The following is a 14,273-nucleotide window of genomic DNA, read 5'->3' as shown; positions in this document are numbered from 1 at the left end:
TGCACTGTCAGCACAGAGCCCGATGCAGGGCTCGAACCCATAAACCGCGAGGTGGCGACCTGAGCTGAAGTTGGACACTTAACGGACTGAGCCACCCTGGCGCCCCAGCTTCTGATCCTTCATATCCTGTGTCTTAACTATGTAGTCTCTCTGAAACCTGACCAGTTCATCTTTAGTGTTTTACAAAAGGGAATTTCAGTGACTTTTTTTTTTTTTTTTTTTTAGGGTTTCTCAACCTCAGCACTATTATCCTCTGGGGCCAAACAGCTCCTTATTGTGGGAAGCTGTCCTGTGTGTGGTCTCTACCCACGAAACGCCAGGAGCGTCCTCCTGCCTTCGGTCCTAAAAAAAAAAAAAATCAAACACATCTCCAGACACTGCTAAACGTCCCTTGGGGGGCAAAATTGCTTTCGGTTGAGAGTCACTGGTTTAAAATGAGCTAATGAGAAATTAAATTAAATGAACCCTGTGTTTTAGAGCATTGAAAACAATTCTATCAGTGGTAGAAAGTTATACACAGAACCAAAAGAGGTGTCTTCGTGTAGATTAAAGCACCTATATATAACCAGTTGCTGAACCAAGTCTCCTCAAGGTACCGATGAGAAATGCCTCGTGCAGGTGCCACAACATGAAATATGGGGACACAAGGTCATGGGGAAGGGATTTTTTTTGAAACTAGCTCACCGGGGAGGCACTGACTCCCACGCCATGCCCCCCACCCCCACCTTTTAGTTATTCCCTGGCCATCACCTACAAAATGCATGGCAATCACCCAAAATGGAATACCGATTTTTAGATAAGAGGTCTATAGAGATGGACATTTTTTAAAGTACTGTTTATTTAATGCAGCATGACTTAAAACGGGCCTGTCGCCTGACAAGTGTACTGAATGAGGAATGTTCAATTTACCAGTTCTAACTAGCCAAGTCCTCACATGAACTTTCAAAGACCCGGCTGAGAAGCCTGGGAAATAGAACTAACCGCAGACCTTCAGTGCCTCTTCTCCCCAGCCCGGACTCCCCCATCTTAAGTTCTCATCCAAGACTCTGTTCAGACATATTAGAAACTCTTAGCCATGGACGGAACCTACAGCCACTTTGGCTCCCCAACTATTCCTGCTCCCATGTCAACCAACACTGAAAGGAACGAGTCTGTTCTATTTTTAAATATATTCAGCAAAGCAGCAGCTTGATATGTCTTTGTGAAGGATGGTTGTCACCCCACCTCACTGGTACTCTATTTTTATCACTGATATGGCCTTGGACATCACATCAATTTGGGGTTCAGATCCCTGGTCTTTATTTCTCAACTGTGTGATTTGGGGAAAATCACTTCACCTCTCTGAGACTCGGAGTCTGAGACTCACTTCACCTCTCTGAGACTCGACGGAAAATGGGAACGGTACTCATGGTACCTAAAAAATACGTTGTTTTAGGGATATGCGAGATGACACATACATAGCACAGGTGTCTCAAAAGCTTGGCCATTGCTGTTATCGCTATTACTGTTATTAACATTACTATAGTCACCGGTCATTTATCAGTCGACCCACATTTATTCAACACCTTCTGTGTGCTGGGGTGCTGGAAAAAAAAAACTCAGTAAATATTGTAAAATTGGTTTTCTTAATGACTCAATAAACATTTATTCGGCGCTTTTTATGCGCTGGGTGCTGGAAAAACTCAATAAATATTGTAAAATTGGCTTTCTTAATGACTTGAGATCTCAACCAAATACCCTGAAGTTTAAGGAATGGTTCTGCTGGTGGGATACAAAAGACATTTAAAGTGCTTCGCATGGGGCCTGGCACATATCAGGGAGAAGATGTTAGACAATGATGGGGGTGCTGGTAGTGGTGATATTGAAAACTAGTTGACTCAACAACCTTTATTCAGTTCATTTGCCAGACTGCTCAATGTTTGTCCCTCTAAGAAACCATTTCTTCTTAAGTAAATGAGTGCTGATCTTGTAAGAAAGAACTTCTTTTTTCAAAGTAACACTTTAATAGGAGTAGATTAACATTCCTTATTACAGGGTAGGCTTATAATAAGAGTCTGGAGCCTAGGAGGTAATTTTCCCTATTGAAAGGTAAGCGAATTTTTACTAATTTGTAAGTAAATATTAGAATAGCTGGGCTTAGACATTTCTATACTGTAGAGAAATCAGAGGTCTGATCAAAAAAATGACAATAACTGGGGCGCCTGGGTGGCGCAGTCGGTTAAGCGTCCGACTTCAGCCAGGTCACCATCTCGCGGTCCGTGAGTTCGAGCCCCGCGTCGGGCTCTGGGCTGATGGCTTGGAGCCTGGAGCCTGTTTCCGATTCTGTGTCTCCCTCTCTCTCTGCCCCTCCCCCGTTCATGCTCTGTCTCTCTCTGTCCCAAAAATAAATAAAAACGTTGAAAAAAAAATTTTAAAAAAATGACAATAATAATAACTACCCACTAACTTTGTGAGACAAATAAAGGCAGACGTCTAATCTCCTGGATAAAAAAAAAAAATGCATTCTTTTACATTTCGCATTAATTTACATTAGGCACTTTTCTGTGGGAAATAGACAGGAACAAACAGGTTTAGACTCTTGTTCTTCTTTGTCCGGAAAGCTTTCACAACCCCTTAGTATTTCGACACAGAGTAATGCGCTCTGTTAGGGGCCCTTAGCCCCCCCAGATCTCAAAACAACAACAGCGAGTCCACTCATTTGCCAAACACTGTTCTTCCACGAAAGAGGAAGGGCCTACCTGTGATAAGAAGCCTTTTGATGACAGCAAAGTGAGAAGCCGATACGCTTTCAGGCCAGTAATGATATGATGGCCCAAGCCACGTTCAATGAGAAATTAATTTTCGCCAAGGGATGATGCCCTTACCTCAAATATGTTTGAAGGCTCATTGTTGTACTGATTGGATATTATTTCTGATTGGTCACTGCACCACTTGAGTCCACCCAGAAAGCTGTCTGTATCCAAGTCGTTCACGTCTAGTTCAGAAAGGTCAAGTTCAGGAAGATCTGGGCAAAGAGGCTGGTCTTCACCAACCAGAGCAGCACACTGCAGGAGGCAGGGGGGAAAAAAAGCTTTCATTAACTGCAGGAATTTATTAAACTGCAATAGCATGTGATAGGAATTAAGCCTGGTTAATTCAACCACACCACCAAAGCTGGTTTCCAGGGTTTTAGCCACCAGGGAAAAAACATCCTAAATTCTTTTCCTGACTTTGCTCTCAATGGATACTTTGCCTGATCCATTCCACCCAAGATTCTACCTCCAAATTCATGGTAAATGCCATGTTTCCGTGAAGCCCTCTCTGATTCTTCCAGTTAGAAATCAAGTTAAAAAAGAAAAGAAATCAACTGGATTTGGACTTTTTTGATGGTTAGCACTGAACGAGTTTCAACTTTTTCAGTTGCATAGAGTTACCTCTACGCAAAAGTCTACTCTACCCTGAGAGTATAATCTCTTTGAGGGAAGGATACAAATTTGATTTTACCTTGGAATCGCCATCACACGTAATAAAAACAAAATAAACAATTGTTGAATGAAAACTAGCAGCATAAGAGCTCTACTAGGAAAACTTTCTCCATTCACGTTCCCTTTGACCATTATAATCCACATAATTCATTTAGCAACTAATGATGCAAGTCCTCTAACTTGTCTATGGTTCTCTTGAATTATTATTTAAATCTCGCAACTTGACTCTTCATGAGCCACAGCACTTCATCTTGAACAGGTCAAAAGCAAGTTCCTTGAGATAACGACAAAAGTCCTAGTTTTTCTGTATGATCTTTGCATCTTTTACAACGTTTAACTTGCAAGTCAAGTGTGGAGGGAGTGCATGTGAGTGGGATCGCTTGACATCTACGAAGGAAAAACCCCTATAGTGCCCCACAACCGTATTTTTTCTCATCATTTATGTATTCCTCACCTACTCTCTGAGTGAATTCAAAAGAAACTATTTTCCTTCGGAGTTTTGCAACGACTTCAACACAGCGAGAGGTTGAAAATAGCCCATACTGTGGCTGGGCTGCCTGTCAGCAAGGCTATGTCAGACTGGAAGAGTCATTCACTTCCTTGCACGGAGTAGGTGGTCTTTTCATTGTCCCACACTGTGGCTTTTTGAAGGAAGTGGCCCCCCCGTTATCAGAGAGGTGGTCTTCTCACCTCCAATCGGCAATCTGACTGCTGATTTCCTCACGGCATACTGTGCAGAACCCTGCAGAAGTTTCCTACTGCAGGGCTCCGGTGATACCAGAGCCAGAAGGACTTTATCCACCTGCAAGCCAAGGTGTCTAAATCAGAGCAGGTGCGCAGGCTGAAGTGGCACCCTCACGGCCCTGCCTTCCAAGGTCAGGAGAGATGCCGTGGAGTTGTTCACATCCAGGCAGCGGTTGGGCCTGAAGCTCAAGATTCTGCCTGACATTTAGGTTTTGAATCAAAGAAGTTTTATGCAGATTTTTTTTTTTTTTTTCCTCGAGCACCCCTGTCATCCCTGGCAGGCTACATTACACGGGTCATATGCAGCAGCACGATCGTAAGCACCACGCTGAGAAGAAGGTACTGGGTAATGGAGTCAGCAGTTGGTAAGGGGAGGCCGGGGGCAGCCTGAAGATGACTGTGATTCTTCCCTAAGACCACCAGGCCCCAGTCAGATCCCAGACTGCAGCCACGACGGTAACGCGAAAAGAAAGGGCAATCCTCTCCACCTGAACTCTTTCCTTATCATTTTATCGGTCGTTCCATTTTTTATTATCCGAGTTAGCCCAAAGTTGCAGATCGGTATACTTGACTAGGTTTATAAGCAGGCGGAGGCTGGGCCGCGGAGATTTTGTGCTGGTACAATGTTCGCGTTCTGTTATGGGCGTAACACTTCCCAGTCTCCATACTGGCCCACGCTGCTTATCCTCCAGGTACAAACACACAGTGTTAACTCTTCCCCAACATGATCGATTCAGAGACAAGGGTAACTTTTTCAATGGTGCAAAACCCACCAGGGCTTCATTGAGGGACAGTCCTTAAACAAGAAAGAAGCAGCATGAACAACAGAAACAGCAACAAAAAATAAAATGAAGGTGGAAAACACAGGAGGTGTCCATCTGGCTTAAGTTCCTGTCGTGGAGAACATAACGTAGAAGCCAAGCTTCGGAATGCCGGCGTGTCCCATCGACTGGCGAACAACTTCTTGCTGTCTCTCCCCTCAACTGCCTTCTCTAAGCATGGCTGGCTCAACACCCTTCACCCTTGCAGGTACGTGCATTTTTAAGTGCCTTCTGAAAAACCATTAAAAAGACCAGATCGGTTTCTGGCATTTTACTACGCTGTCATTCACGCATTCCTTTCCTCCCTTTTCTCTTTCCGTCCCATTTTTGCTCTTACGTTGTGGTCGGAAATGTGCGTGTGCTCTGGCCAATGTGGACATGCTAGCAAAATCAGTGTTTCTGAATGGGGCGTTATCCCGATAATCTAAAACACATTAGTGATAGCAGGTGTCCCTGTTATTAACTTGTATTTGGCCTTTGGATGCTGCCAGACTTAACAGTCCGAGCCCTGTAACTGTCCTCATCTGACATGCTGATATTTACTGCTTCCCTATACATCTGTAACAGGTGTCTTTCTTGCAGTTACAGAGACACACTCTCCTGCCTCTTTGCAACTATGACAGCTATTTCACAACCGTAGCCTTAATTTTATAATAAGATTTAAGAGGATAAAGCAGTCACTAAACACAAAAGGCTAATTATTGTACGTTTTTTCACCCCAACAGACTTTTCCCTTAGTTAAGGAGCAGACAATAAATTAGCTTAACTGCACTGATGATAATGAATCATCATAATTAAGTATAATTCTCCATTAACCTTTTGGAGGTTTTTGTGCCATTGATGGTAAATTTTAAAGAGAGAGAAAAGAAAGAGTGGACTTGGCCACATTAATTATATTAAGGAAAAAAGAATTCTTACTTCTTAGAAAAAAATTAGTGAGGACAGGGAAAAGGGAGTAGGGCGGGCGGGGGGAGGGGGGGCAGGCAGTAAAGAATGACAGTCTTAGTGGAGGGTATGTCATGTGAACTGTCTCTATCAATCTTGGTAACCTTATTGTACATCACCTTCATTAAACTGTAAAACACTGGGGACTCTGAGTAGCTACAGCGATATAGGCCTTTATGAACCACTGTGCTGTCCTGTCATTACGTGCAAAAGGGCATAATACGTTTTAGGATGACAGCAAACATTAATGATTCCAAAAATGAAAACTGCCTATGCTACCTGCTGCTCGTAACACGTTAGGCTGGCCGAGGTGGTTCCCAGAGCTGCGGCCGCCAAGGCACGGCTTCTCGAAGCTCGCTGCCTCCAGTGCAACAGAGAGGCGACTGGCCAGTCTCCGCCGACAACTCAATCCACGGCTGGACGCTGAGCCCGGGAACTCACCTCCTTCAGAAGAACATAAAAGGGCCACTGTTCTAAACGGTCCGGACGCTGACTTGAAAACGACTCCAGGAATTCCAGTGATGAAAAGAAATCCTCCATATTTCCAGATCAACTCCCAACAGCATCCAGAATAATGCGTGATGGAAAAATGAAACTACAGCAGCTGAGAGACCCACACTGCCAGCCAGCCAGCCAGCCAGCCAGCCAGCCACAGGACGCTCCGGCTGCTCCAAGACACTTGGGACTTTGAAGCCACTTAGAACCCTGACTCCTAATAGCGACAGCACGTATGAATTAGCCCTATCCAGTCCACCTTACCGAGAAATCACAACAAGATAAGGACAGTCAGGATCGGCAAGTACCAGCTGCCAAGGCAGGAGAGGGCAACCCGAGCCAACATGTGCAAACCCGGTAAAGAGTTAAGCAGCCAGGGCATGCCTCGCTAGATAGGAGAAATGCATTCGCGGACAGCCCGGCCAAATTATTTTCACTTTAGATGTGTATCGCCACACCACATGGACATCTTATTTAATCAAATCACGTGTGGCTCTCGATCCTCCCCCTCACCCTACGTGCCCTCGGCTGCCCAGAGGGAGCCCTAGCAGTCCTCTGCCGGAGTCATTGTTAGCTGCTCCGGTCCCCCGTGCAATGCAATTGGGCTACATCTCGCTGCAGTCCGCAGAAAGTTTCGCTTCTTTCCCAAGTTGCCCAAACTTTCCGAGAACATTCCATTGTGTTGAATGCAAACATGCCGCGGCCCTCCTTCCCCCCGCTAGTCACTGTAGGCTCCAGAGATTATGAGGAAACGGCTTGCTTTTCTCCCCCTGTATGAATTGTGGCCAGGAGAGACTGTGGAATTGATGTATTGCCGTCTATTTTTACACAAGCAGCGAGCAGCCCCACACACAGCCCTGCATAAACTCCTCTCTCCGGCTTCAGGCAGCTCTCCGTGGTACAGAGAGATTTAACCATTGGCTTCCCTGCCACCGACGCTAATGCAAAACCTTGCATCGTAAGGCGTATGTACATAGTTTTTTATTTGCTGACCAGATCTTTCAACCACATATAGCTGTTTTAAAGGGATCAGCTCCCTTGTTTTGTGGTGCTGTGGGGAAAGCAATCTAAAATAGCCTAGCAGGATTATTTAGGATTTTGTGAGTTCTCTGTCTGATGAACAGAGAGAGAGGGGAAAAAGAGAAAAAAAAAATCCGGACTAGAGTCAAAACTGACTATATTTGAGCACATCCATTTTAATATTTTTATCTTCATCTTATTATAAATAGAAATGGCATTTTTCCAACCGGGCCACTAAACACCACTGGAAAGACTTCAGCTTCTGATTCATATCAATATCTTAGAGCATAAATATTGCATATGAGTAGAAACAGAGCCAAAGGCACATGGAAAGAGTTTCCAACTGCAACAGATATGGGTGACAGCAGCTAAGCTTTGATTTGCTCAAGGCATCTCAGAGCCACCTTAAAATAGCAAAGTTATTGGAGTTAAGATAAGATTGAGATTCCCTTCCAAAAGCTCCTGCCCGGGATACTTTCCTGCCTCCTCTCCTTGTCCAAGCCCTCCCCCCCCCCCCCCCCCCCCCCCCGTTACAGGAATAATTGCATCGGGAGGGAAGCTTCAGTCCTGGCTGCAGTGCCGAGCCCAGCCCCAGCTCACCTCGATGTCACTCCATACAGAGTCCTGGTTGCACATGTCCCACGCCATCCAGCTCCTGAATGACGCCAGTCAAGCTTTTTCAACTCCAATCCACAGTGACACAGAGCACACACTCATGCAGGCAACCAGCCCCTTACTGAGAGTGAACTGAAGGCACCTGTCTTACTACAGTCCCCAGTCACATGACAAAGCTATTAAAAAGTAGGCTGGGCTGTCACTCACCCAGCCTCCCTTCTCCTGTGCAGCTTGCTGCTCAAACTCGTGACGTCACTCAAAGGCAGCCTTCTGCCTCAGTGAAGTAACGCTTAAAAAAAAAAAAAAAAAACGGAAAGAAGAAAGAAAGAAAGGAAACACTTGGACTTTTGGAGGCTTCAAGCATCATGCTGTGATTAAAGCCAGCTTTGAATGCCACAGACTCTAAACGGAGTCCTGGCCATATAATAACTAAAATCCCCTGCAATCTTTTTTTAATTTATTTTCCTTCCAAAACAAGCAAGTGGCAAAGCTCCCTGTTTCATCACAGAGTAACTATACTCTTAGCTAAAATGTGCACTCCCCAAGGATTCAAATACTAAGACCTCCAGTGGACTCCAGCTCGGTTTGGGACTAAAGCAAGAGCTTATCACATGATGCATTTTTATGAGACATTTTCTAATTGGGGGAAGTGTTTGAAAGCAGAGAATGGGGCAGGCATTTTTTTTTTTTTTGCTTGTTTAATCAACAAAATAGTCTGTATTTGTTAAGGTATAAACAAACTCCTCTACCCAGGAATCTGCTGTCCCCGTGGCGGTAGGGAACACCAGCTCACAAAGTGTTACTGCAATTTGCTTTGCTCCTTATAAGGAGAACAACGAACAAAATACCACCCTTTCAGGTCCTTTCTAATTATTTCCATTTCTCTCATAGGCTCCCACAAAACAAGTGTTAGTAAATACAGTTGCTGCCGCTGTGCTCAGATCAGCTGAGTTTCCCGGCTGCCTTTTTTTTCATACGTGTACCATTTCCACCCCAGCCGCCTTAGGGTGCCTTTTTGAATAAACACTGGATTCCAACCCAAGTGCCTGAGCTGTGCAGTTTGCATTTGAGACCAAGAATGTCCGTGGAGTAAGGGAAAAATACTGACACGCTATTAGCAGAAATATTCATTTCTTGAGCTTTTTAATTTTTTTTTTCCAGCCTCTACCCTGAGACAATGAAGGCTAATGCAGGTGCACTGTTTTATGATGACATACATATTGAATACATAACAAACTCAAGTCACTGGGGATCGCCAAGAAACACTTCCCATAACACTACAGTGGTCTGATTTAACCCTTCCAAGTTCCAGGGAAATGTACATGTGTATCTAAATTTGTGAATACATATGTTTTTAATAAAATTTTCAACCCAATATACTTTAAAATCAGTTCAATTCTTTTACTTGATAATAACTTCTCTGGAAAAAAAAATCCCCCAGGTATCTAAAAATAATTTTAAAGCACTATTAATTTAATCTCCTGTTCCACTAAGGTTAATTTAATGGGTTCTCTCTTGTCCATCTCTTTCTAAAGAAAAAAAAAATGGTGATTCTCCCTGACACATTTTAACTGTAAAGTGGCACCGATATTAAAGGTGAAAGGAAGACAAATCAAACAAACAAAAATCAAACTGTCTCTTCTTTCAGACCACACATGTTATAAGGTATTTTTCTACTCTGATATCTGCAACAAGTTGCCAGTAAATTCCTGAAAAATGTGATGAAATTGACAGTTTGTCATTACTGGACATAAAAAGATGGCCCAGAGCTTTGACATTTTAAGTTAGCTGAGTACATTTCACCGGCACATTTTCCCTCTTACAAATAGCGGAAAATTACTGTAGTTTTAATTTCCTAAATCAAGAAAGAACAGGAAAATACAACCTCGGGAAGGCTTTTATACATGCAATTAGTGGCATTACTCTGCACTCCCCACAAAGAAACACTAATTTTCTTCCCAATTATATTCTGATTTAATGTAAAACTGCAGTAAATTATTAAAATTCAGGGCAAAGGTCATTGGCTCTACCCTCAACACAGCCAACTGTGAAATAAGAGTGGTCAGTTGACCAATAAGAGTTGATGTTTATTAATTATTATCAGGTGATCCCCGTGGTGATTTTTTTCTGATACTCTTAACTGTCTTTATCAAAGGTTAGGCATCCATCATGCATATCTTTATAAGCATATAAATGTGTATACATATATTTTTTTAAATTCTGTTCACACATTTTAAAGAAGTTCTCTGCACTGGAACATTTTGTATGATTGTTTTTGATATTGTGACCTGCCCACAGTGTGGTATTGGGGTTTTCTTACTTGTTTTCTTACCACCTAATTCTACTTTTTCTTAATCCAATCAGCACACTCACTAAAACTACAGTGGTTTTTATATACATTTTCTTCTCCCTTCACCATCACAATGAGGGGGAGTTAAGAGTCAAAACACTGACGTGATTTATAAGCTACAGCACAGGGCATATTTCCCCTCAAGTTTCTATGACGGGACAATTCCAAACTTAAATTGATTCTTGGGACAAATTAGAGTAACTTTCACTATTATTATTTTTTTTTAACCTCAAAGTTACAACTCGAACGAGAGGGATATTTGAGAGGTCTTATAATTTGGTTAATTAGCTCTGCAGATTTTAAAAATTCTCTTCTGTCCAGTTTTTTTCTTTTCTCAGGAGAACATAAACTGTTAGTTCCTCACCAACTTAGCTCTTTTCTGGCTTCCCAGGCAGTGTCTATATTTAATTCTTTCTCTGTCTTGACTGTTTTTCTCTTCCTCTCTCCCTGCGGCCCTCATACCTCTCCATCAGCTCTGCCTCTAAGATTTCCAAATGTTTGTTTTCAATCAGCAAGGATCTATTGAAATCTGACTGTGTCCACAGCAACGTATTGTAAGGACTACCAAGAAGGCAGAGGACATGGACACAAGGGAGGTGACAATTTTAGGGGGATGACAGCCCTTAAAAATGAAAAATAATTTGTTATGAAAAAAAAAAAACAATGCAACTTTGCCCAATACCAGGATTCCTCTTCTCCTCAAAACACACCCTTTTTAGGTACAAGGTCCTTCCACTAACCATTACAATTCACACCCAAATCAACCCCACTTTGTCCCAACAATAGAAAGAGGTATTTATTAACATCTGTTGAGAGCCCATAATGTTCCATATCTTCACAGAACCTAGATTCCACCCCAGTGGAATTTCTCCCCTCACTAGCTCTGTTAACGTTTCCCAAGACTCCAACATTAGCGAAGGCAAGAGATCTAGCCTCAGTTGATAACAAGAGAGAAAATAAACCTTCGAGATAATTCCATTCCGTAACAAAAATATTACACAAAGCATGTAACATTTCCCCACCACTGCCCCAAACTATAGGCTTTTCCCACCCTCTCCGCTTCAGACAATTATCACTTCAAAACTAAATAAACACAATCAAACTCAAACACCCAAGTAGACAGCAGCAAAGACAATTTGTTTTAACATCATTATTGCAAATAGGTGAGAACTCAGAAGTAAAGAGCTACTAGTATAAAATATCTTTGTCCCATTGTTTTTTTATAAACTTAAATAGAGATGTGAGGACAAATTAAAGGCTGAAACTTAAAAAGAAACCTGGAAAAGAAAATATATATAGCAGGGCTGACATGAGCTTGACATTAAGATCAGCATTTTATATAGCATATTTCAATCAATTTTGGTCCTCAAAGCTACTCAATAAAGATTATCTTGTACTCATTTTATAACTGAGAAAAAATATAAAAAGAAAAAAAGCAAGGGTTTAGAGAGCAGCTGAAAATGGCATATAGATCTCTGAAAACCCTTCTAGGAAGGACTGAAGTTTCATACATAAGAATAATATTCATTCCCAAGTTAAAACACCAGCAAAGACCCCGGAGGTAACTTTATATCCGAGAGAGTGTCTACATAGCTGGAAACTAACATTCCTGGGAATGCTGCCTGCCTAGAGCATTCTTCCAGAAAAGGAAAGGGATCTGCCCAGAATTGCTAATGTTTTTAAAGTTAATCATTGCTAACAGGCATTCAATTGCTTGCTTTTAATTCCTAGAGGGGCTGATTGATTCTGATACCCCATGTCAGTTTCTGAGCACATGCTCTGAGCCTCTGGGACATGTTTGAAGCTGGGGCCACGCAGGGCACCAAAGTTGGTGGCAGAGCAGGGTATATCAAACACCTCTAGCCCACAAACACTCTCAAATCAAATCTTACTTTGTTCTGCCATGATGATGTCAGTGTGAACAAAGCACCTTGGGGGAAACAAACAGAAGAAAAGTCACTGCATGGCTTTAATGCTTCCTTGAATTCATTTGTTTATTTTTTAAAATAAACTGAAGGCAATAGACAACCTTGGCAACACAACTTTTATCCCCAATAAAACCTTCTGCAGAACAGTTCTGTGCAACTGAGTCAGCCTGTATTTTAACACAGACCTCAGAATCTGCTCCTGCCGTTTTTCACATTAAAGCCAAAAAAAAAAAAAAAAAGTGAAAATTAATTTGGGCTGCAGTCAGTCAGTTGGACTAAGCTAAACATAAAGTAAAAAGTATGCTTATTAGGTGTGAAGATAAGAAATAATAAAAGGATGGTTAAAATCTGCTTTTGTCTGATATTTAATTCTGCCGTATTTGTGCATCTACAGACATTTTCATTTACCTTAATTATTTCAAGTTAATGCATCTATAATGCAGGGAGTTATTGGTTATATAAATAAGAAATGCTCCATAGGATTATTTAGCAATATTTTTTTTTACTGAAATTGAAAATAAAGCACATTGTATTTTATTAAATTTGGCACTATTGAAAAATATAAAGAGCCACTAAACCTCAGTAATGTAATAGTTCACTGAAGAAGATATTTTTATTCCCTAAGGAACTTAGTGAAGGGCCTGAGAAAACTGAGGTACACAAATTACTAAATTGAAAAAAAAAAACTCTTCGTCGAATAGTTCTGCCTGGTACTTTTTTCTAGAGCTTGGGTCCTAATGAGCTTAACTTTTCTTGACTTTAGTAAAGTAAATTGTATTTTTCAATTAGTCTCAAAATGGAAGCATGAAATAGGTGAAGAGTTTTCTTTCTTTCCTTCTTTCTTTCCTTCTTTCTCTTTCCTCCCTCCCTCCTTTATTTTCCTTCCTTCCTTCCTTTCTCTCTCTCTCTTTCTTTAACTCCCATCACTAAGTCTCAGGAAGGTTTGGTGATTTTGCTTTTGTTTCTGTTGTAGATTTTTCCAGTGCTTTGATATTTGAATTTAATTCCAGCAGAGCTAATATCTATCCTGAAAATGTGGGAAGGCAGAAAGGGAATAAATTCCTATCTTAAGAAGCAATTAGCTTCAGGTCTAAGCTGAATTTTATGATGACTTAAATAAAATCTTACCTTATATTTGCTAGCCCCAACAGACACAGGATTTTTGAGAAAACTTTCTTAACCAAGAAGAACACTTCACTAAGATTGACCTCTGCATTTAGCAGCTCAATCAAAAATAGATGTCAAATACTACTGGTAGGATTACAAATGGGTACAAGTGTTTCTAGAGGACAAGTAGGCAATACGTATCAAAAGTGTTAAAAACAGGCATCCCCATAAACCCAGAAATTCTACTTCTGGAAATTCATCTTAAGGAATTCATCTTAAGGGCACAACAAGGGGATGTGTGCAAAGATTTTTGGTGTGAGGAGACCCAATACTATATTATTTGTATATGAATATACACAAATAAAATACTTGAAAACTTGAAGGCTAGGTAAATGAGTGATAGTAATAGTCTAGTTAAATAAATTATAAAGCATTTTATATGTGTGTGTGTCTGTGTATATACACATATATATTCATATATATATTCATATGTTTATATATTCATTATATATGTATATTCAACGCTAACATTAAAATCTATTGCAAAATACATTTAATGGCAAGTAAGAAAATGTTCAAAATACACTAAGGTTTAAAATTACGTTTGAAAAGACTATAGTCAAAACAAATTTACATGCCAATGTATCTACTCAAAGAAAAGAAGAAAGGACTGGGAGAACATATGGCAAGGTGTTAATAGTGGCTGATGATATTATAAGTCCTTTTTAATTTTCTTTCCGTGTGTGTATGTTTTTCTGTAATTTTTAAATTTTCTGTGATGAAC

At 41.2% G+C, this 14,273-nt stretch overlaps 1 protein-coding gene across 1 annotated transcript in view; it reads right to left on the bottom strand.

The window, feature by feature from the left end:
• Positions 1-8,219, bottom strand: part of PPARGC1A (PPARG coactivator 1 alpha) — a 97,027-nt gene extending 88,808 nt beyond the window's left edge. The window contains exons 1-2 of the mRNA XM_047854769.1: positions 8,090-8,219; positions 2,865-3,044 (exon numbers count right to left, since the gene is read on the bottom strand). Coding sequence (XP_047710725.1) covers positions 2,865-3,044; positions 8,090-8,137 — 228 coding nt within the window. The 5' untranslated portion in view covers positions 8,138-8,219. The remainder of the gene's footprint in view (positions 1-2,864; positions 3,045-8,089) is intronic.
• Positions 8,220-14,273: the final 6,054 nt, after the last annotated feature.

This window comes from Prionailurus viverrinus, chromosome B1 (genome assembly GCF_022837055.1).
Source record: "Prionailurus viverrinus isolate Anna chromosome B1, UM_Priviv_1.0, whole genome shotgun sequence".
Classification (NCBI taxonomy): Eukaryota; Metazoa; Chordata; class Mammalia; order Carnivora; family Felidae; genus Prionailurus; species Prionailurus viverrinus.
This window is presented reverse-complemented; position numbering and strand designations above follow the sequence as displayed.